The 23,061-nt window shown below is 40.0% G+C and overlaps 1 protein-coding gene across 1 annotated transcript in view; it reads right to left on the bottom strand.

Annotated features, from left to right (window-relative positions):
* Positions 1–1,514: 1,514 nt before the first annotated feature.
* The window catches only part of LOC308149365 (alpha-1,6-mannosylglycoprotein 6-beta-N-acetylglucosaminyltransferase B-like), a gene marked incomplete at both ends in the record, with an annotated part of 118,012 nt that continues 96,465 nt past the window's right edge, over positions 1,515–23,061 (bottom strand). The window contains 8 exons of the mRNA XM_080521076.1: positions 1,515–1,713; positions 3,812–4,095; positions 6,994–7,068; positions 11,468–11,584; positions 12,150–12,296; positions 12,500–12,655; positions 16,560–16,690; positions 17,730–17,863. Of these exons, the coding sequence (XP_080377202.1) occupies positions 1,515–1,713; positions 3,812–4,095; positions 6,994–7,068; positions 11,468–11,584; positions 12,150–12,296; positions 12,500–12,655; positions 16,560–16,690; positions 17,730–17,863 (1,243 nt within the window). The remainder of the gene's footprint in view (positions 1,714–3,811; positions 4,096–6,993; positions 7,069–11,467; positions 11,585–12,149; positions 12,297–12,499; positions 12,656–16,559; positions 16,691–17,729; positions 17,864–23,061) is intronic.

Genomic DNA, 23,061 nt, shown 5'->3' with positions numbered 1-23,061 from the left:
AGATGTAGAGCTCCAGGCGACAGGCTGCACAACACCAACTCCTCGACAAAGCAACCAGCTTTACTGATCCCTGCTGTTGTGTAGAAAAGTGCTTGTGTCGTGTGCGGCATGAGGCATCAGATTGCAGTTGCTCATGGCACATTGGAAAAAAAAAAGTAAATTATTAATATTTGTTTTTGCCATAACAGATGATGCCATTGCTCTTTTCTAGTATTTTATGTAAGCAATTGAAGCTTAACTAGTATACTACTTGATGCTGCTTAACTGAGTCCTGTATGTTTCATGTTGTTATCAGCCATATTATATTTTTTCTATGTCATGCCTGCACATAACTGCCATGGTGGTGTTGATGTAGTGCCTCACATATACCTAAACTCTTGCCAAATTGACGTTATCAGGATTTTATGCTTGAATTAATCTAGAAAACTGACTTAAATCCATTTTTTTTTTCACCATTTCTGTCACTGCTTTACCTTACCTTTCGACAGCTTCGAGCGGTGCTGCCTGTCAACTCCATGTGAAAAAGATCAAGCGTCTCTCCCAGGAGGTGGGCAGATTGATGAAAATATAGAAGAATGTGAATAGGAGTATTTTAATAGACAGGAATAGGGGCAATTCTCTAACCCCCCCCCCCCCCCCCCCCCCCCCAAAAAAAAGGTAAGAAACTGAGTTAAGATCAGACACTTTGAACCATTCACATTTTTTATTTCATGATTTTTCCATCACAAAGCCCAGAAGACTCTTTAAAAATCAGGTTGAGCACTCTAAAGGCTTATTTATTGAAAAATAATCTTGTGCCCTTTATCTTTGTCCTCTCTTCTCCTCTTTCGTTCTTTGACCAGAGATGATTGCATTGACTGATGTTACCTCAGACTTGGGTTTCAGTCTGATAAATGACTCTGTCCATCATTGGAGGAGGAGAGAAAAAGCTCAGGAGATAACCTGGTTGTCCATCATCCTTTGTCCAAGTGCAAAGAGGAGATTGGATATTGACCCAAGGTTGCCTTTTCCAAACCAAGGTATTTGAAGGCTCTATCATGAAATGACACTGGGAACCCAATATTCACTTTCTCTGCAGTCACAAATTTTAAAGTGTGTAATTTCTAAGTTAAAACCAGTTTTGTGGACTGCAGTTTAAAATCTGGAATATTGTGTATATTGTCATCAGAGAGAAAACTGTCTTGTGGTCAACAGACCTCCAGAGGGGATCGTGGCAACACATGTTGAGAAATTCTGAGGGATTAGTGTCTCCGGCTTTGTGCAGCTGTTACATCAACCTACAATCATTCACTATCCTCACTTATACAAGTCTTAGCTCTCCGAATTCATGCACGCCTGTTCCTCCTCGCTGTACATTTACTGTTTTAGGGAGGGACCGCCTTTTCACCATTGTGTAATTTGTCACAGCTCTGCACTTGTTCTGGCCTGTGGCTGCCTTCCAGTGTCCCCCCACCACACCACCACCACCAATCTGTGTCTGTTTGTTTTATGTCCGTCCTTCAATCGTCCCATCATTATAGACAGTCTCTGCATAGTGCCACCTGTCCATGGCGGAAGTCCCTACAGGGGCACAGACGTCTGTATTTAGGGGAGTGTCCAGCACAGCTGAAGAGCAGCGGATCCCGCTGAAGGCCACACTCCCGCCGCGTCACGGAGAAGGCTGGGAGGATGTGGTTGATCTCCGAGTCAACCACCTCACACTGCACCTCCAACCTGAAAGGTAAAAGGCAACACTGTAAAATAACAATTCTTGGCTTTCAATGTAATAAAACTACAGTGAACACATTTATGTTTCATTTAGGGGAAAGTGAAAGGAAAGAGAAGGGAATTGGCTTAACCTCCCCCCAAAAAAACTGAAAAGTGGAGGCCAGAAAAAGGGGGAGCTGTCAATGCTTTCTCATCAAAACAAAACCCAATTTGAAAAAACGACTGAGTAAAGTGCAGAACCAGTGCGAGCGTAGAAGCAACGGGGAAGTTTGAAAAATTATGAGAAAGGCATAAGATCTGAGCATGAAAAAGATAACTTTTGTCAGAGAATAGAGAGGGAGTAAGAGAACAGAAACAAAGGAAAATAACACTGTAAACTGAGAGAGACAGACAAAAGTACAACAACACATACTTAAAGAGAGATTAAGAGTATAGGAGTGGCAAATCGAAAGATAGTCAAGAGTGGGGTGTTTGGAGAAGAAACACCAGCAGACTTGAAGTCTCAGTGCTGCAGCAAAGCAAACTAAAGATTCTGTGTAAACAACCAGAAGCTGGTATAGTGCACTAAATAAATGGTAAAATGGTAAATGGTCTAGATTTATATAGCGCCTTCTAACCACACTGAGTGCAGTCCCAAAGCGCTTTTACATATCAGCTCACTCACCCATTCACGCTCACATTCACACACCAATGGGACAGAAACACCTGGAGGACTTAAACACCTGGAGGACTTATTCTCACTGCTACGTTGGATTAGAATATTTCTTTAGATTGCTTTTAATTTTCGTACCTTCCAAATGTTGTCACAAGTATAATGTTCAGTTTTATTGAAAATATCAGAATCATCCATCTATGCACCGCAGAAGGCTCGAGGTGCTTCCACAAGGGAAACTTTATTTTAAAATATGCACACAAATCAGAAAGCTTGTGGTGCATTGGCTTATTGGTTGTAATAATATAATATCGCATGTGGCCACATTCATAAGGGCATGTATTTGTGGGATGAGTGTCAGCTGACATTATTGATTGCTACTATCCTTTGCTGCAGTTGACTTTTGTTTTTGAGCTTCTGGTTTCTTCGGTTGTTCACAATCATATGTATGATTGAATCTTCACCCCATAAAGCAGGGTTTATCAGATATCACCTCTGAAGTTGGGAATGGATATGGTGGGATGACCAGCAGTCCTGACCTCAAAACTAACGAACACATGTTAGCGGACCGGTGACGAATCCTGATTGAAGAAGGGCTGGTGACCTCTGTGAGGAGGAGGTGCCAGGTTGTTGGGGGTTTTACTGGTTCTTTCCAACTTTACTGAAGCTCTTGTTTGTTAGCTGAAGGGATTTTTTAAATTGCTAATATGTCTTGTTTCATCAAACTTCAATCACTCAAGCCATCAATGAATACCAAACAAGAGTCAACATTATAGAGAATCTGTCCGGCACTGGCAGAGAAAATCTGGCAGTTTAATTTTTTTTTTCATGGGAACAACCCACGAACTCAGCTCTACTGTTTAGGCACCATTTACAAGGTAAGGGATCAGACTTACCATGGGTATAATTTATTTCCAGGAAGCATTCTTACAATAATAACAACAAAAGACAAACAATTCCTTTCTTTTTGAGCACAGTTTATATTTGAGATCCAGGGGAAAAAAAAACCCTCAATATGTATGCTCATTAATTTGCAGTGATTCAAACATAGCAGCTCACAAAGGTCGTCTCCTAGATGAGTGGACTGTTTTGAAAAAGAAAGTTAAGATAAAGTTGGCAGCAGTGGCGAATGAAATACATGCGCCAAAGGTGCAGATATTTTAAAAATGTAGGAAAAATGTACAGGCTGAACTTGAGACTGAGATCTTGATTGAACCTGTTGAACAGACTTAAGACTTGATCAGGCGATCAGATGGTGATACTGGGATTATATCTAAAGTGGCAAGCGAAGCAGTTAAACATGCACAAAGTAAGAAGTACAAATTAAAAAAAAGAAATACTGCAAATCTGTAATGAGGTACAAAATAGTATTATGAGTAATTTTTTGCCTTCCACGTCTGGTTGGCGGACATTAAGCTGGCAGTCTCATCACATTTCTTTTGGTTGACCTACCCACGCAGGGCCTCCTTGTTGTTGATGAAGCGGAAGTGTGCAGGTTCACAGATGAAACCAGTTGAGTGACAGGCGTCCACACACGACTGGCCCTCCTGAGATACGAGCAGCCTGAGGGAGCTGAGAGGAGGCCAGGCATTTGGAGCCGTCACGTTGGATGCCCAGCCAAGAGCTGTGGAGTTCGGCAGGGCCACAAACAGAGGGCCTGTCATCCTGTTGCCACCAGCAGACCCCTGTCTGGAGAGGTTGGCTCCGATGAACGAAGGCTCCAGGGCACAGAAATCCTGAAAAGAAATTTATGTTGAAATTAGTTTTTGTACACTATTAGATTTTCCAATAGGTTACGGTCTTTGCACAGCTTAGTAGAATTCCCATTACAAGTTCTTTCAGCAGCAAGATTCTGGATTCTGAATCAGCTGGAGGCTTTTAAAACTGCTACACAACATGCCCCGGGCCATAACCATCAGCTGCATCATTATGCTGTAGGTTGCAGTTACAAACCAACTGCACTGAAAGTGTGCCCATACGCAAAATGAAGCATAAGCAGCTCATTAGCAGAGTCGCATCAGTTTGTGTCTCACCAAGATGCCTCGAGGTGCAGAGTGGAGAGTAGGTCACTCAAGATGGTGCCCAAAGGCATTCAGACATCAGCTTTAGCCTTGCAACACGCAGTAACATGTAAAATGGAGGTGAATTGACATGGGTTCAAATGTGCAACTAAATGCAGATTTATTCATCACAGGTGATAATTTCAGATGTATGCAGGTATCAGTGTGACAGGTAAGCGACATGCAACCAAACACCTCAGATAGCAGAAACACATTCAACAAGAGCAGTAAGAGATTTCTGACGTCTGGCAAGGAAAGACATGGACATCAGGAAATTACATATTCGAAATCCAGATTTATGTAGTTTGGTGATCATCTTTAACATCTTTTATTTCAGGATTTGAAATAACATATTGCAAAATTAAAATTTTCAATTGTAACAATTATTTAGATGCAGATCACCACCAAAATGACATGGGTTCTTCCTTTGGTCAAAATGCAACTGTGTACCCATTTTCATGAAGATCTTCCATTAGTTTTAGAGATATCGTCTTAACAGATAGACAGAGAGACAAATAAATGCGTGTGATTTCATAACTTCCTTGGTGGAGGTGATAAAGGTATGCTAAAGCTGAATTAAGATAGACTGCGGTGCATCTAAAAGGAAATTCATAAATCAGCAACTAATACAGCAATTGAAACTGTGATTGTGAAGAGTACTGTGAATGTTTTATTGAGTTTGATTAACCTGTACTTTGACCAGGACCATAATTGAATTCACTGCTGGTGTGGAGGTGGAAGCTACATATAGCCCAGAAACCGGAATACATTCCTTCCATACAGCTTTTGTTTTGTTTGATAGTTGTGGTTGTCACGGTGACCGTTGATTGCCATGGCATTTTATGTTGCTAAATGAAAATAGACCACGAAAGTACAAATGTCCTTTCCCTACTTAGAACATCAGAGGCATTGTTGAACCTAATAATACAATTATTTCGGTCACCTTTTAAAGCACGAAGCAATTAACACGAGACACAGTGTACTGTAAAGGTAATGTATGGCAGAAAAAAAAGACATTACAGTAAAATGTACCATAGTACTGTACGTGCCGGTGTTTCATTATCTATCAAAGTATATTACTTTTTGGAATTTCTCATTTTCCTGCATTAAATGGCCATTAAATGGAATCCAATTTCTACTTAATCACAAGTAACACATGCGCACACACACACGCACGCACGCACGCACGCACGCACGCACGCACGCACACACACACACACACACACACAGGTAAACACAAAAATCCTTAACATAATACCACTCAGACAATCCTTGTTTTTAATAAGTAGTTGAGCCTCCTTACAGCGGCAATAGCTTCCACCTCGCACTTCAAGTCACTGCTGATCTGAGATACACAATGCTCAGTACGAAATGTTGGTAATTGTTCTTTTCAGAAATGCTTCAGCTCCTCCATGCTCTTTGGATGTCTAGTGTCAATGGCTCTCTTGAGGACATTGAACAGTGCCTCCATTGGACTCAGGTATGGGCTCTGACTGGGTCGTTCAAAGATGGAGGATTGTCTCTTTTCAGTAATCCGTGGGGGATTTATTTGCATGTTTAGGGTTCTTGTTCCATTGTCTCACTCAATTACTGCAGCGCTTCAGCTGACTGACAGCCACTTGGATATTAACATGGTCTCATACACACCAAAGTGAAAAATATAGTGGCCTGCACCTTCTCCAGCCCTGAATCCCTGAAGAGTTCAGCTGAGTGGGCGTTTCTCTGTACTCTAGAACATCAATGACCTGTGGTCTGCTGTTAAAAAGGAGTGGGATGCCATGCCTAAACAGACAATAAGTCGACTTGTGAACAGCACGACAAGCGATTGTCAAACTGTAATTGATGCTCAAGGCCTCAAGACAAATTATTGAGAAATTGACATATTCCTTGTTGTGTACTAAACTCCACTGCTGTTGGCTATTGTTTCAATACATTGTCTATTTTAAAACCCTTACATTCATGATATGATATAACTGTAGCAGGAACTTTTTATGTTTTCCATAAATTCCATCTAAAAGCAAAGTATCTCTAACTTTTTGTGAGTAGTGTATGTTGTGTTGTGATAAACAACCTCAGTGTACAAACCAGCTGGAGGTCAGAAGCAGAACGTTGTTAAGACCCTCTGCAGTTTTTCAAGGGTGGATCATTAAAAAAAAAAAAAAAAAACTTTCTTTCATCCCCGTCCTCCATCATCATCATCTTCACACTTGTGCTGTTTCTCCTTACTCATGCCTTCTCATTAGTGTCAGGGGACCTTCTGCTTTAAAGCCGGAGGGTAGATATGTGGCTCGTAACGAGAGCTATCATCTAGATTAATCACAAGTCCACATACGTGGAGTACAGAGACACTGACTCTCTCGCTCACACTCGCAGATATGAACTGAAATACACCATGTTCTGGGTGCTGAATGCACACAATCATGAAATATTAAGAGACGTAGGAAATTTGCAAGCTTCTGAAAAGCATGTACGTACCAGACGTAGAGAGGACCAGTGACTGAAGTACAGTTTTTGAATGTGTTTGTTTTGTGCAGTACTCTGTGTGCTTTTGTACTGATATAAACTTGACCTCACCTGATTCTGTATGTAGGCATGGACTCTCTCCAGCATCCCCTCACAGGTGTACTCATAAGGCAGGTATGGCTCAACCTGAAAATCAAGCACACGTACACACGGAAATCTATAAAAAAGCATAATTCTCACTTTTTGTCCACATTAGAGCATGCATGTGTGTGTTTTTGGTTCATTGTTCACATTAATTGCAATAAATTGTCTCTCCTTGTTAATTCCAGTAGATGAATGATTCTATTGTCAGGTTTCTGCCAGGCCTAATCACAGTATGTCATTACTTGGAAACTCATTAGGCTTTATTTGCATACCAATAGATCATCCCCCTGCTGTGATGTGCCGCTTTTATAGCTAAAGCACACTTTTGATTGGCCTAATTAGAGATGAGCTGAAAACACTATATATCTTTTTTGTGCAGCTCAGTAATACCAATATGTTCAATACAGACTGACAGACAGTGAGACAAAAATGCATTTAAAATGAGTTCAGCTCCAATGCTATGATTCATGAAAAAAAAAAAAAAGAAAAAAGAAATCAGCTGATTTAATAAACTGGTTTTGTATAGCTGAGATCTAAATTCGGCCTCAGTGCACAAAGACAGATTTAAAATGTACTTAAAGGATTGTGCTGCATCGATGTAACACAGTTCTCTGCACTTACATCCACAAATACAAGCCTTTAGATAGATCAAAGTGGATTGTCTGCGTGACCCAAGTGCAAAAGACCTGCTTCTGTAAATGATACCTGACTCACTAAATTGCACTTCCAATCTGAAATCAAAGCAGCCTAATGTTCACCCATGTGTGAAATCAGGCTTGGCCCATTTCAAGAGAGAAGGACTGAGAAGCAAGTATGTAGAGATGATGCAATTTACAAAAAGTTACACACATTGCAAATCTGATCAAAGCCTATGCTAATCTACAGTGCAAGCCTGAACGGGAAGTAAACACTTGAACAATAATGTAGGTACACAAGTGTTTCCTTTCTGCCACTTTACTGGTTCAGCATTATTTAATCAGGCAAGGTGACCCAGGGCATGTTCTGATTTACAGGTACAGCTTCAAGCGGAGCTGTGGGCAACATGTGGCAGTGAGCGGTGGGTTAGTTCACAGGTTTGCAGAAGGAGGAGGCAGGAAGTGAGAGAATGACCTCCAGGATTAATAGGATGTGTTTCAGTGGGAGTGACGCGAGTGCAGCAGCAAACCCGATCTTGGGTGACTTGCTTACCGCGGTGAGCTGTTAGTCTGACGAACAGAGATCAGGGATCTGTTTTCCAACGCATTATTGAAGCAGTTTGTAAAGAGGGGTAAGGTGAGATTAAGTAAATTTGGTTTTAAATGTCAGAAAATTATGTAAAATGCAGCCCTATACCCAGTGTTTACAAACTGTGGGAAGATGACACTTGATTATGTTACATGTTGCACCACATGCTTGCTTTCTTTTACACCTGATTTTCATGCAAAGTAACGGGATCCACCTGCACTACTGATTTTTTTTTGCTGCTGAAGATGATTTACTCCAATCAACAATCTACCACAAAACATTTTGGTGTAGTATAATGCAGTAATTAAGCAACCATGTAAAATGAAGCTTTCAGATAAAAAAAAAATGTGAATAACGAATTAATTTAAATAAGTTCGATTCTAACAATTAACTAATGACTCAATTGATTATTCAGTGGAGCTCTAATTATTTAAAAGAAAGATTTCTCAATGAAAAATACTACTACTCCTACCACTACTCAAATACTATTTGAAAAAAGAACGAGGGTGAGAGAAAGAAAGAAAGAAAGAAAGAAAGATACAGAAATGGAGTAAGAAAAGGAGAAAGACTGGGAGAATGGATTTATTGGAACATGATGACTTGTCAGACAGCCAGAGATTGCTTTGTCCTGCATGAGGGCGCATGATCCTCTGCCGCACGCCTGCATGCACGCCCGCACACACACACAATGTGTGTTTATGTGTGTGTTGAGGTTAATGGCTATGAGCTGATATGTCTGATCCATGCAATTTTAGTGTCTCAGTTGTGTGTTTGCCCTGATAACTGAATATTATCTGACTCTGTGTGTGTGTGTGTGTGTGTGTGTGTGTGTGTGTGTGTGTGTGTGTGTGTGTGTGTGTGTGTGTGTGTGTGTGTGTGTGTGTGTGTGTGTGTGTGTGTGTGTGTGTGTGTGTGTGTGTGTGTGTGTGTGTGTGTGTGTGTGTGTGTGTGTGTGTGTGCGTGCGTGCATGTGTGTGTGTGGTGTGTGTGTGTGTGTATCTTTCTGAGTGCATTGCTTGTTAACTGCGGCATTGTGCCACCAGTGAAGGGTGAAGTGGCCATCAGCTCTTTCTCAGTGGTCTGTCAATGCAGATGGAGATAGTGCTGCTGAACAGTAGTCTGTCAGACAAAACAGACAAGAACAGTTGACAATACACGCACGCACACACTCACACACGTATTTCCGACTTCACCTTTTATCTTATGTCCATACAAACCCCCTATAATCTTCTGACTACACTAACTATTATAGAATGTTAGTGTATCTGGCAGACAGATGCCTTCATGTTGCACATGACGTCTTGATTCCCTTCATGTGGTTATAACTGATGTGTTGTTGGAGACTAGCAGTATTTTCCATGCAGAACATGAAGGGCAATTTCACTTTAAAAAACAACAATACGGAGTACACTAAGCATGCTTTCTGCAGCTATAAATATATCACTTCCTTACATCTAAAAATAACTTTGACAATACAGATTGAATTCATTAGCGATGAGGCATACTTGATGACTTAATCATCCACCGACAACTCTGTTGTTTCAATATCTCACTTTCCTGAAGCTACTAATTCACTCTCTAAAAATAGCGGTTAATTTAAGGAAACAATATCTTGGCCCAGTAACATTTCCAAAGTGCAATACATATTATCATTTTTTTTTTTTAACACACTTTCAATCTTTAGCCATTTGTTTTGTTTCTATTCTACCAGACAGACTCGTGGCAGCTGATTGAATCCTATTTCACCATCAGTCCATTTTTTCCATCTGAAGTTGTTCAGCACTCTGTGATAGCAGGCAGCAGCCTTCATGCTGAAATATATTTCGATTTGTAGGTAATTCATTGCAATGGTGAACAGAGGTCATCATTAACACCAACCCACCAAATGGCCTGGGCGAGTCACTCAGCCAATGCAACCGTGAAGGACTTCAAGTCCTATTAATGCCAGCTGTTGTTTTTTCATTGCTTTATTTTTGGCATGCTTCCTGATGTCAGCAACCTGCTGCAGTGTTGATGGATCAGAAGTTTGAGTTTGTAGAAGTTTGTGATGTATGATACCACAGATTTTCTTTCTGAACCGATACCAAGCATCAGTGATACTCATCCAATGCCAAAACTGATACTTTGAACAAAACTTGTAGATAGATTTCATTTATATAGCACTTCTCTACTGTTTCAGCAGCTCTTAAGCCATTCACATTGTTAATCACATTCACCCATTCACACTCACATGAACAATCTAGCAACTGGGTGCGACTTGGGGTTCACTGTCCTGTTCAGGGACAGGGTACGGCAGGGAATTGAACCTGCAGCGTTCTGACTGAGGGACAATTTGCTGTACTAGAATGAGCCACAACTGCACTCCATGTCTTCACAGTGTTCCTAGGAAGAGGGGAACGTTGTGGGATTGCTGCACCCAGATGGACAACATGTTCACACCATCAAAGTGTCAGACTTGTTATGAAGCGCTGTGTGATATGATATGAGTGGGGTTGTTTTCTGAACAAGTAACTTGCTATTCAAATAGTAGTTATTAAATGTGCCTGAATCATGGCCTCCATTTGAATGTAAATATATGTATATAACTTATAATAACTGCTGATTGCTAAGCCCTCATAATAATTTTAAATGAGTGAACTCACATACTTTCACTGAACATGTTTAGATCCAAGGTAGATGCCAAAAAATAAAAAAGGCCTGAAGGTGGGGAGGATTTACAGGAATGCTACTGAGTGGGCAAATAATACATTTAAATATAAAAAATACATATAGAATTTAAAGATTAGTAACATTTTAACTGCCACCAACAACAAAATGGTGATAAATCTTGTTTTAGAGAAACATTTAAAGTTATTACTGTAATAAACTTTAAGCAGGTTAATAGTCACAATGGCTGGAGAGCAAAAGTTAGCTGTGAACCCTGGTAGTGAAGCGACTGTGCCTACGGTCGAAGTTTAAAAATAATTCAAGAGGTTCACGGTGACCACAGCAGCTCCAGCACTCCAGGCAGGAAGAAGAAGACAATGTCTGGAAGTATAACTATACTGAGTGGAATACATTGATTTTGGCTCATGTATACATGAGAAAAATATAATTTGTGAAGCCACATGCAGAAGTGGAGATAGTGATACTGACAATTATGAAGGTTGATAGTTACAACAAGAGTATGAAGCTCAATATCTGCTGTCACACATGCTTTCCCTGTGACTGAACATACCTTTGTCCGCATAATTTCTTTGATAGCAGTATCAAACTCCAGGGAGTTGTTATAGTCCACAGTCATAACGTGAGGTCTGCCGATGTATTGCTCTGCATACGGGTGCTGAGAGAAGACCTACAAAATGCACACAGATGACAAGTCAAGTAACACACCCTCATTCATGAAATAAACAGTATGGCGTGTTTGCAATAATGTTGTATCGTGATAGTAACATGAATTGTGATTTACAAAATACAAATGCTTCAGTGAAGCATTATGTTGAAGTTTGTTTCAATTTATTTTGAGATTTTTATGCTTTTTTTTCTGCACTGTGGAAATAATGTTAGTTATAAAGTTACAAAATGTGATGCAATCTGTTTTCATTGCAACTTGTGCTGTCAAACAATTACAATTTTTAATCAGATTAATCACAGGGTTGTTTCGATGAATCATGATAAAATCTCATTTGTAATCTACATTAATCATGTTTCATTTTGCCTGAGCAAACACTAATTTTACAGGGAATGTATATTCTCTTAACATAACAGTGCCAAAGAGTGAAACATTAAGACCATTTAATATCCCAAGAAAGCAGTCTTCGACATCTACAGTTTGAAAGTCTGATTATCTATTACTCAGGCAAAATATACTGGTTAATAAGTGTGTGATAATGAGAGTTAATTCTATATAATGAACTTACCTCCCTTGATGTGGGCTTGCCTCTGAAAAACTCATGATTGAGAGAGCTGTGAGGTGGGTTGAACTTGGGCTGCAAGAAGATGCAACCATTGGCAATTGCTTCAAGAGGCGCCGGGCCTTCATAGGGAAACCCAAACCCAATGAAGAGCTGCGAAATTATAAAATTTATATAATTAGCAGCAATTCGCATCCGCATGTTTTAAATTTGACAACCGAAAAAAGAAACAAGTGAAAAACATTCAGTGCAAGTCCATGAAATAGAGAGTTGCAGGTGCAGATGAGCAGCCTGTGGGCTCTCGACATGCAGGAGATGAAGCACCCGTATAGGTCACATATTTTTCAGTTTCTTGCCTTGGCCTTGCGCAGCAGTTGCTGCAGCTCATGCTGGGGCAGCAAGCCATGGTTCTTCACAAAGGCCGGGACCTCTGGAGGTCTCTGGGTCTCATAGTACACCGTGCCGTGGACTTCCATGTACCTGTGGAGAATCTCCAGGAAGCCCTCCTTGCCCTGCTGGAAGAGGGGGCAAAGATGGGTCAGCAAGATCGAGGATGAAGACAGGAGGCGGTGAGAAAGAGGAATGAACCAGCGAAGTACAGCACAGACTAGAATATAGATAACCATTTAATATCCAAGCACAGAGTGGCAAATTGGATTTCTTTCTCTTCTTTGAGTGAGCCATTTCAGCACGTGGCTTTCAGCACATGACGTTTATATCCAACACATTAAGAATATTATTTTTGCAGCCTCAAACTGGTATAATTATAGGCACAATATAGGGTTCTACAAATCAAAACACAATTCCTACTGTCTAATTAAACACTCATAGGTGATTTCATCACAGCTCATAGATGCGTGCATAGCCGACGAGTAGGAGTGAATTCATGTGTTAATGGTATGTTTATGTGTATGCATGGTCTTGAGGACACATTTTAATCTAAATGTGGAGCATACATTTCGTTACTTTGTTTATATGCTGTCATTTCCCTTTAGCCGCCAAGGTTAAAAAAAAACACTTTTATGTTGTTATGTTTTTATTCCACCAATAATAAATTCAGTTTCACCAGTGACAAGGTTTTCATGACCTGCTGAATAGCTTCTGTGCTCAAAGATCTGTTTGACGATTTTGAGCATTCATGTATGAAATCAAAAGATTCTTTATAAAAAATAAAGAAACAATCATTTAAAAGGATGAATATAAAATGTCTTTAATCTCCGCACTGCGGCTTTGTGAGACAATTGTGGGCATTACTGACACATTTGTGCATATCTCTGCTTATTTTCCCAGAGAATATCAAGCAGCACGTTCTCTGGGTGCGTTGGAGGGGCACACTGTCAAAGTCAAAGTTGAGCCTGACGACTGAAGGGAACAAAAGCCAACTGACTTTGGTTAACAACCAAAAGCTAATAATGTGAATAGAGCATAACCCTGACCAGAGTATTGACCGCTCGGTGTTAAGCAGCTTACTGTATCCCTCTGCTGTTGTGTCAACCCTCGCCCTGCAGGGCCATAATTGGAGGCTGTAGCAATCGATAGCTTCCTCTGTGAGGATTTTCCCAGCCAATTAGGAGATTAGCTGGAGCGCTAAGTGCAGCAGACAACGACAATGAATTAGCAGGAGAAACAGAGGCGTGGAGGAGTGCAGATTCCATAACCTGCACTTCCGAGTCTCTGTCTGGAACGGTGTGTGTGTGTGTGTGTGTGTGTGTGTGTCCGAGCTACCTCTTAACATGTATTCGATTAGGAACGTTAATAAGTGTGTTCTGCTGTGCTGGTTTCTCTGCCTCACCTCATTTTTTGTATTGGCGAACTGAAAAAGGATTTTCAGGATATTAACATGTCAATTCCTGTTTGCAGGGCAATTTGAAAATAAAATGAACAAAGCCTTGCTGCTAAACCTCATCCACCGTTGTTGGACTAATTGTGCTGAAGGTGTATGCATCCTCAAGAAGAAAATGAATATTCTGTTAGATATGTAGGCTCCTCAGATATCTGATCAGTCCTTGAGCCTGTTACTAAAATAGTTTCTGTAATAACTAAGAAACATTTTGAGAATATGTGTGCTCATATAATTCTTTAAACCACTTTCCAATTATTCGATACTTGTGGTAAAAATGTTGAAATGGTCAAAGAACAGCAGCAAAATGATGTGTCGTTGAAGTCCAACTGGCAAGAAGGCCAGCAGCAGTTTAGCCCATTTAGTCTGCACTTTCACCAGACAGCAATTAGGTTGCCTTCCTTGGAATGTTAATAACAAGGGTATTTTTTTCTTTTATTATGAAAAGACTGTGACACAAAATAGCAGTAGTTTGTGAAAGAAGTAGGTTCTTACCTGAAGCTAAAAAGTATCCAGTCAGATTTAATGATGCGCCAGAAAAGAAGGAAACATAGAAAGAAAATGAATCCAGGCATAAGTGTAGCTGAACAAACAACAATACAGCAATAGGTCAATGTGAGGGGAAAAAAATACACTTTACATTTTTCACCAAGCTTTTCAAGATCCATGTTTTGCACTTTTAAACCCCTCATCACCTCTTTGAGCTTGAGTGCAGAAGAAATTGCACTGAACAACATCTCTATAATCATTTTAACAATAAAAGCACCACTGTGGTTCTCCATATAAAATGGAACAACAAGAAGGCTACCTTTGAGAGATAGAATCTGTAAATTAAGCTTTACAGTACAGTTGTGTATGGAGAGCTACATGAGGACATTTGTGCAAATAACAAACTGCAAGGTGAGCATTAACTCCAGTGTCGTGCAAATGGTTTTACACTGTAGAGGATTAAAAAAATGTTTGGCTTCTTATTTTCAACAAGACCACTAGGGACTTGTGTGTGTATATATATATATCTATATCTATATATATATATATACCTCTCTATCTATCTATCTATCTATCTATCTATCTATCTATCTATCTATCTATCTATATATATATAAGTCCCTGGTGGTCTTGTTGAAGATAAAAATATATAAAAATAGCTAGAATTATTAAGAACTATCATCAGTCGCATAAAGGAGTTTTGCAGCAGATGGTTCAGCCGCCACGCAGCCACGATCTCAACGTCTTAGAGTCAGTCAGGGAACAACAAAAGAGAGAGGAATCAGATAATCTGAATCCACAGAAGATGTGACAATTCCTTTGAAATCTTTTGAAGAAGGTGCAGTATATATCAATGACCATAAAAAACAACTGTAGTGCTTTATAGGCAAAAGGTGGCGACACGAAATCTAATCCAAAATGTTTTCTTTCTGTAGAGTAGACTCCTGAACATAAACAACAAACAATTGAATCTTTACTTTATTGTGCTGCCTCAAACATTTGCGCAACACATAGCAGTCTTTCTTCTTCTTTTTTTAATTAGATGCTGGTTTATGAGAATGCATGCAGATATACAGGATTGTAAACTTGTGTGTTCAAGCGATATATGTACACATTCAGGGTATGCTTTGCTGGGAGGGATTTACTGTGTACGTATCCCCACTTCTGTAGGCTTACTTTTACCACGAGAGGGGATTCAAATATATCTCTTTGTATCCTAATTACAGTTGATTCGCCAATAAATTGGGTGAAAAAAAAGAACGAAAAAAAGAAAGTAAAATCAATGTTTTTAAAAATGTGAAGTCATTGATCACTTCTTTCAAGCAAGGGGGTGAAACTCACGTGATCAGCTGTCAACCGTTTTCCTCACACCAATTAAAACATTTTGGTTGAATCTTGATTGAGTTCTATATTTTCACAACCATTTGTTGACAAGCAGGGCTGCCATATCTGACTCACTGTTTCCAGCTCAAACATAACATAACACCCCCCACCCTTCAATAAAAACCAGCCAAAACCTCAACCTCTGTCGAAACTCATGCATAATAAAGAACACGTCATTGCAAGCAGGTTCCAAAAGAAGTCCAATTGGGTGAAAATCTGCCCTATCTGGCAACACTGTTGATAAGTGGAAGTCAAAGGCTTTCATATAAATTGAAACTACGGTAAATTTGTGAACGTAAGACATCTGCAAACTAAAAGAGGAAGTAGCTTCTACAAGTATTTATTAGTATTATTTCTACACTCGTCATACTGCTTTTTTTTTTTTTTTTTTTACCATCGTTTACATTCTAAACAGGCCCCCTTCCCCTTTCATTAAAATACCCTGCATACAGCAACAGATGCATATAAATATAGGCGTACATCCACCTACATACAGGACATGGATTTGTTCATCTGATATACACACTTCAGCATTCTCATGTTTATAACTCCAAATGTATCAACAAAGACTTTCTTTTCAGCATTGTGTTTGTTGCCTTGTCAGTAGACACAAAACAAGTGCTGCCAAACGAAACCTTGCGCAAAGACAGGATCTGAAGCATCAACTAAAATATCAATTGATATGTGTGAGCAATTCTCTGTACCTTCCACATGCTGGCCTCTTTCCCATAAACTACAGCCATGTTGTTGACTTTATTCTGCTGGATGATTCTCTTCTCCGTCTCGTTCAGCTCCTCCGAAACGAAGCCCATGAACGAGTTGTCTGGTGTGTGAGCTGAGTAGGTGTGCGTGTGTATGAGTAGAAAGGGAGGGTGAAAAGAAGAGCAAATGGTGCACAAAAAGAGAGAAGGAAGAAAGAAAGTTTCACTGTGCGTGAAGAAGTACAAAAAACATCTTTGCGTGCTTCAGCTCAGTGGCTCCGTCAGTGTGAAGATTGCTGCGCTAAGTATTATAAATAGTGAATGTCACATAGACAGCTGCTGTTGGCTATGTTTGGCTGAGATGGTTAATAAAAGTATTTATGGGAGTAGTTTTGAGGGGATTGCTGTGAATTCAGGTATTTCACTTGGTTAGAGCCAAACACTGATGAGTCAACAGGAGTAGAAATGTAGAAAAGTCCAAACCAGATTTCTGTTGCCTCACAGTCACGGCTAATTTCTTTATTCTGTGCAGTGTGCCTTCTCATGTATTGCAGGGGTGTAATAAACAAGAGTTCCTGCTGCTCGCTATCAAGTAGGATGCAGTTGAAAGGTTGAGTCACTCATTATCGCTTTGGACCGAGTGAAATGTGGGCGAATACAGCGGGCCGCATATTGATGGTATAATGATACTGCTGTTGAGCACTAACAATAGCTGAATGAGCATGACACTGTTGAGAGCTCAGTGTGTGCGCACAAGAGAGTTAAGAAGTCAATGTCTTAGTCAGACAGTGAGACAGACCGCAATGACGGCCTAGAAAAAAAAGCAGATCAGACATAATGTGTAGCATATAACAGAACAAAAGTAATACAGAGGAGCCGAGGCACAGATACAACTTGAAGAGGAGCTGGAAGCTGAGCTGTTGCTGAAAATAACTTTAAACAAATTGCTCTAAATTAATGAGAACATGCAGCCAGACCTGTCAAAGAAAGTGTGCCAAAGACATTTTATCATATTTTGAATGGCTGTCAATCGGTGACACGTCTTAGTGTCTCAAAGTGTGCATGTCTTTAACAGAGAAAATACAAGCGTGTGACCCGTTTGCAGCCTTTCTGAAAAATCAGTAACGCTGACATGGTGAACAGTGAAGCGTGACGGAGTGAGTCGGTTCTTACGGAACATGGTCATGTACTGCCTGGCGTTCAGGTTCCAGTAGCCCCAGTTGGTGCGGTAGCCGTGCAGAGTTGCATACTCCTCATGATTGTATGCTGGCTCTGTTCCAAACGTGTCAATCACTCGGATATGGCATCTGTAAAACATACAACACAAACACTTAATTTTTTATGGTTTAACTCAAGATAGGGATGTGATAAACTACACCAGTGGTGCCAAACATGTGGTAGATGCCGAAGGTAGTATCAATAGATTGCACAGCATACAGAACATATATGTCTGTCACGTGACAATTTAGGTACATGCCTGCCAGTATGAAATCTGCCCTCCTAAAGACACTGTGAGGTGAAGCATGAGAACTATAAACTGTAAAGAATTGTGGCAGAGGTGTGACATAGCTGGTGTTTCTGATCTATTTCTGTTTCTGATAACTGACCATCTTTTACTACCACTTAAAGCAAATGAGAATAATATGTAGCTGGGTACCATTGAATTATATCACCCAATGTTAGCAAGATTGGACAAGCTTTCATTAAATGTGTAACAGGAGTTTCATTAGTGCTTTATATATAAAAAATTTGTTTATAAAACAAACCTATTATTATCATCTATTATATAAACACTGTGGGCTTCAATTAATGCTCATAGTAGATTACAATTACTTTATTTTATTAAACAATTGCTTCTCAATGTGGCAACAAATTTGTACACTACATCTCTTGCTAAATCCAAATGTAAATTAGTCCAAAAAGCAAATCCATCCACCCATCCACCCATCCATCCATCCATCCATCCATCCATCTATCCATCCATCCATTCATCCATCCATCCATAAGACAAGATGGAATTAAAGAAGAAAAACTCCCTCAAATAATTGTGGAATTTGATAGAAAGACAAAGATAGAAACATTTACATATTTGGGGCTTGAATCATGGGTCTTTCTTAATCTAAGGGTCACTCAAAGTGTACTGCATAAAAGTTTTATTTGTGAACAGTGAAGTTCTGAACAATTCCAGATTCAAGTCATGTTGTTCGTGCCAACCATTTTTCTTCTACCATGCCCTTTAGGATACTCATAAAGGGCTAAAAGCTGCTCAGGGGTACTATGTTGGCTGCCCCTCGTCTCGATGTTGAAACTGGAGGTTGAGATGCAGTGCAGTGATGATAAGTAAAGTTTCCAGGCAAATGATTTGTGAGGTAAATAAGTGCATCTGTGGCACAGACATATGCATGTTCTCGTCAGCTCACACTCAGAGCTCATCTGCACCTGACAACTGCGTCCAGTCGGGCTGGCTTGTGCGCTAAGGAGAGGTTAACAACAGTGAGAGGTGGGAGAGTCAACATCCTCAGCTCTGAGACTCGTTCCTGGCAGATGACCATGTATGTGTCTGTGTGAGTGTGTATAAGAGGAAGAGACAGTCCTATAAAAATATTCTGAGTGTCTGAAGAGCACTCAAAGGGTAATGCCTCTGCGTATCTCATTAAAAAGTAGTTTCTGTGTTTCCAGGCATACTGCTGGCCACAAAGAGCACACAGACCCTGAATGCTGGCTTTGTCAGAGAGAAATTAAAAGACAGTCAATGCATTGTTATTTTACTGTGGCCACTATTTCAACTTTCAAGAATGAGGTTTCAGAGATTGTTGCCGACAGAAAACCATCCTCTTTTTGCCTTCAGCTGCTGTGTGACCATTGCCTTTTACACCTCGCATTTCTAATGAAACAATGCTTGCAGCCGTACTTCCTGTTCAAATACACAATATGTATTATGGCATTTTTTTCTCGTTGGTCAGTCGATGAGGGATTTTTGTCTTGCATTTTTACATTAATGCCAAATGTTCATCGAGGAAAGGATATTTAAGCACAATTTCAGGCAGAATGGAGTCCTCCAATCATTAAAGTCACCACTTACCATGCCTTACCGGGCCTTAAAGAAACGTTTTCATGTATTCAATCTAATTATATTTCATTCTTGTGCAAATACTACAACTGTATTTTTCGTAGTTTTGAATGGCTTGAATATCTATCGCTCTCGCCATCTTCTCCAACACTTTATTTAATTCTTCTAATTCAATTTTAGGGGGAGTGGAGCCAATCCCACCTGGCGATGGATAAGATAATGTACACCCAAAGAAACAGAGTCACAGACACAAATCCATGGGGAAATTTATAGTCACCAATTAACCTCAAATGTTTGTTTTTGGAATGGAAGAAATCAGATTACTTGGGGAAAACATGCACAGGGAGAACATGCAAATTAGGAACCTTGAACCTCGGACATATTTGCTTTTCGAGGCACCAATCACTCTGTCAACATGCAGAGCGAAAATGTGACCTGCAAAAGTCACAAGCTTTCATAGTCACCTAGTTCAAAATCCAATTTGTTGTTTTTCCTTTAGTTGAGCTCCAAAAACTCACGCAATTTTAGGAGTTTTAATACTGTGAAAGGGAAAAAAAACCAATATGAAAAACCCCCCCACTGCTGATGGAATTTCATATTTGTTGGAGACAAGGTGACACCCCAATCTTGTTTGACACTTCTCAGATATTTCAGTCAGTCACTGCTGTCTCCAAGAGGCCAACCAATAAAGTGACAGTGATATATCTAAAAGAAGAACTTATCTGGAAGACAAAAACACTGGCACTGATCAGAGTCATGTTTATTAGTCATCGAGGATGAGCTCTGTACAAAATGTTGTGTCGCCCTTTCTTTTTGAGGGCCACAGAAACTGACAGGGAATTAATAATAAGAAAATGCTACATTCACCCTGTCTGTGTGCGCTATCACTTATTGCTTTCTGTAAAACAGAGAAAATGTTTCGGCAACCAGATAAGAGGTCCCGAAGGGAGGGGAGAAAGTGGAGGAAGAGGGGATAAGCGGAGGAGTAGCTCAGCTGAATATCTATCGGAAGATCAGAGCACGGGGCTAATCTGGGTTAAACGGCTGCTTGGCAAGACTCAACACTCCTCCGGGGTGAAGGGAATATGGCAGGGTGGCGCATTGTCATCTGCAATCGTAACATGTAAATGTGGGCACTTGGAGGGAAATGCATTTCTGTGAACAGCATAAAATCTAAACTTCCACTTGACGCCATGAGAAATTGTCGAAATACATACACTCACTTTGTTCAAATGCAACACATTCAACTCATGTGGATTCTCCTCGACCTGGTGGTGTATCAGAATTAAACCACAGCATCTCTGACCTGCTTCTTTGTGAGTCTTGCATAAATAAGTGGTTTTGAAATGAATGCATCTGAGTTATAAAACATATTGACGTGCCACTATTGCACCCAGCCACCTTGGGGTAGCTGGTGTGATGACTAAATTATTGGCAGAAGGCCTCCTTTGTTGATTTGATGTAACAGTGACAAAGAGTCAGCTGTAATAGGCACTCTGTAAAACTGTGTGGGTATTTTTTTAAATGAGAAAACATCTTTGAAGTTGCATACATCAACAATGGCGGGATTTAATCTAACACTGTACGACATGTACACATTTACATGTCTCTACTTAATATACAATTTTGGTATATTTTTAGTTATTTTTCATTGCCTGATTAAAGTGGCCCAAAAATCTGGAGCCTTTTATTTTCATTTCACAGTGTACTGTCAGCAAACAATTTGTCACACATCTGCACACCACACCCAATGCAGAAATAAGGTCACATTCAAGAAATCACATCATTGCTTGAGTGAACATTTTACATTGCAAAGATATTTGCTGATCGAGAAACATCACTGCAGTAAACCGCCTGTTGTCCATCACTTGTTGTTTACATCTCTAAAACAGACATTCACAATTAATTTTATGTTATACTGAACTGTTTAAATGAAACAGTCGATTGCATCTTTTGCACTGTGTATGATCTCATTAAAGTTGTGTAAATACACGTTTGTTCTTGTATCATTTTCATGGAAATACTTCAGCAATGCTAAAACACATACACATAATATATATGTTTTTTACAGTTCTGCATTGCATTACTTTTCTGTACATTACATTGGATTATATTTGTGTTTAGAAATAACTTACATTATTTCTGCACCTCATCCTTATAGTTGTGGTATGCATGCACCAAGACACACAATTAAAACTAAACATGAGTGTTTAAGTTTTACAATTGTTCTTGGGGAGTGTTGGGATGAGAGAAAAATAGATATTTACTCTTGGGTGTTATTATTTTCATCCTTTCATATTACCCAGTACAATCCACTGTTTGAAGGCTTGTAGGTGTGCACACTACAGCCGTGTCCATCTGTCAGGACTCGAGTTTCTGTGGGGCGTTTTTGTTTATTCGCAGGCCTTTGTCTTACGAGCTCCTCCGTTCAAAGCAGTAAATCTAGTATGCAGAGGAAATCAATATGCCAGGCCGATTATCAGATGTGTGCATGTGATTGAAAACAGATCTCCAATCAGCTTTGAGTATCTTCAAAAGGAGCACATTTGTAGCAACACACCCATCACATGGACGTCCACATGAAGGTGCATGGATAATGGTATGTATGTAACACAGCAACACAGCAAACAGGACAGCATTGGGTTGTTCAGGCATAATAAATTATTGTGGATGTTGGTGGGAACATAAAACAAAAGTAATTAAAGGGGAGATGAAGGGCCCCAAAGCTCAGAGCAGTTGATTAATGATTCCTTTCAGCGCATACAACTCAACCAGACCAGACAAGGTGGGAGAGGGGAGAGAGAGAGAGAGAGAGAGAGAGAGAGAGAGAGAGAAAGAGAGAGAGAGAGTGGTGGAATAGGTAAGTCATTGACCTATCCTGAACCTGTGGGGAATAGTGTAATTAGTGGGTTCAAATGAAAGAAGGAAGCAGTCAGGGGGAAACAGGGGAGTGGAAAGACCCAATATATTTTCCTGGATTCCCATTGATACGAATTAATAGTGCATGTTACATTAGATAAATCTGACTGTAAATTTGAATGAATTCCAAAAAGCTTATAGTGTGATCACAAACATTCACCCGACTCCACACAAGAATTGGATGTCCTGAACATCCGTCATCATATATTTGGAATCACTGAAGTGCATCCACTAGAGAAAGTGAAGATAGATGTTCCTCATTCCATCTGTATTGCTGAAACATTCGGATAACACTTTCAAAGTGGGCTGCTGGCTGAACCGAAGGCTCTCTCCCTATGAACACCAAGAGTCACATCCTGTTAGGCAAAGCAGAAATCAAGACTTCGCCCGGTAATGACAGAGCCAAGAACTGCTGACCTCAGCAAGCAATTAGGCGCTGACTGTCTGGTGGAAATGTGGGTTTGTGTGTGTGACTGAGACAAATCGTGAGAAACAGAAAGACAGTTGGGCAGGTTG

Source organism: Blennius ocellaris, assembly GCF_963422515.1.
Source record: "Blennius ocellaris genome assembly, chromosome: 3".
NCBI lineage: Eukaryota > Metazoa > Chordata > Actinopteri > Blenniiformes > Blenniidae > Blennius > Blennius ocellaris.
The sequence above is the reverse complement of the archived record's forward strand: the minus strand, read 5'-3'. Positions and strand labels throughout refer to the sequence as shown.